Below are 1763 nucleotides of genomic sequence, written 5' to 3'. Positions count from 1 at the left end.
GGAGGGTGGTAAGGCGACCCTCAGCTGTGGCACGACCAACCCGACGGCTGTGACTAATGGACCAATGACAAACACAGAGTGGGAAACAGAAGCGCCTGCCCGTAAAAACACGTAAACAGGACATGGCCATAAGCTCAGTTTAGCCCATCGACTCGTCGCAGGGAATTCTTGCCCCATACCACTTACTGCCCCCTTCCCCCGTCCTTCTTTACTGAGCTCATGGGTTGTAAATAGGGCAACAAGGGGGAGGGCCATAGGAAGAGAGGGAGTATATAAGCCTGAGAGGTGCTGCCACAAGTTCAGAAACACTCACTGGGAGTAGCTTGCCGACCAAGATATCCTCACAGCAAGAGATCCAAGGAACTCACACTCTTCTTCTTCTAAGCAGACCGGAAAGGAAAACAGAACAAATAACAACATGACTCAGTCCGCCGCCCCAGCAATCGAGAGCATCTTTGGAAACGACCCTTTCTTCAGTCAGGAGAGGATGGTCTTCCCCCCCATGCGCCACCAGGCCCTATCCGGCATCCAAGAAGACTTCTTCCAGAGGAGGTCCAACCTGGCCAGTGATCTCCTCAAAGAGCTCCGCGATGGGCTCCCCAGTATGTACCAGCTGCATGAGAGGGCCCACCTCCGAATGGGCTCCCCATTCCTGGAGAGGAGGAGCACAGGAGTTCCAGCAGGAGCTCTGAGCCAGGGCCTCAGCACGGAGGTGGCTGAGACAGGCCGGAGCCATAGCCCCCTGGCCCTGAGCCTAAACGCCCAGGGCTTCAACCCAGAAGACATCACAGTCAAGCTGGACGGACGGAGGCTAGCCGTGGTGGCCATGAAACAGGCCAAAGCAGAAGAGGCTAAATCCACCTCCTCTGCCATCTCTTCCTGCTCCTTTTCCTCCTCCTCGTCCCAACAGAAAGGCTTTGTTCAGAAAATTGACCTGCCTGCTCACCTAGACCTGACAGCCTTGACCTGTTCTCTGGGAGAAGATGGACAGCTGAGAATCGAAGCCCCCACTGCCGCCCCCCAGCTGGAAGCCCCTACAGCAGAGCAGGAGGTCCCCCTCCGCTTCAGAACCTCCCTGGACGTACCCATAGCCAAGGGCAACACAGAAGAGTCCATAACAGTGACAACCTCAAAACCTTGAATGATATTTTATGAATCATTTAATTGTTTTATCAATCCAGTGGATTACATTGTGGGGAATTGTTTATAATATGCCTATTTGAATAAATATGATTTAATAAAGACAATCTGATATTGGAATGATGTTTGCTAGAATTGTGGTTTGGGTGGGTGACAGTTTTAAAATACATAACTAGAAATAAGTGGTGGATCCTGTCATTACTGGCATACTATACATTTCAAACAGTCATGTGAACTAAATACTTCTACAGTCCGAAAACACATGTAACCTTGCACTCTGCAACTCAAAACATACAATACCATTCAAAAGTTTGGGGCCACTTGGTTTTGAAAGAAAACCACATTTTTTGGTCCATTAAAATAACATCAAATTGATCAGAAATACAGTGTAGACATTGTTAATGTTGTAAATGAATATTGCAGTTGGAAACGGCAGATTTTGAATGGAATATCTACATAGGCGTACAGAGGCCCATTATCAGCAACCATCACTCCTGTGTTCCAATGGCACGTTGTATTAGTTCATCCAAGTTCATTATTTTAAAAGGCTGATTGATCATTAAAAATCTGCCGTTTTGAACGGTAGTGTATTTCCAACATGAAGCTTGACCAAATGCTTAAAA

At 47.9% G+C, this 1763-nt stretch overlaps 1 protein-coding gene across 1 annotated transcript; it reads left to right on the top strand.

Moving 5' to 3' along the window:
- The first annotated feature begins 290 nt into the window (after positions 1–290).
- On the top strand, positions 291–1265 carry hspb9 (heat shock protein, alpha-crystallin-related, 9). Its single transcript, XM_024434117.2, has one exon. It carries the CDS (start codon positions 419–421, stop codon positions 1139–1141), a length of 723 nt encoding a protein of 240 aa, XP_024289885.1. The 5' UTR covers positions 291–418; the 3' UTR covers positions 1142–1265.
- Positions 1266–1763: the final 498 nt, after the last annotated feature.

The sequence above is a fragment of the Oncorhynchus tshawytscha genome, linkage group LG09 (assembly GCF_018296145.1).
Source record: "Oncorhynchus tshawytscha isolate Ot180627B linkage group LG09, Otsh_v2.0, whole genome shotgun sequence".
Taxonomy (NCBI): domain Eukaryota; kingdom Metazoa; phylum Chordata; class Actinopteri; order Salmoniformes; family Salmonidae; genus Oncorhynchus; species Oncorhynchus tshawytscha.
This window is presented reverse-complemented; position numbering and strand designations above follow the sequence as displayed.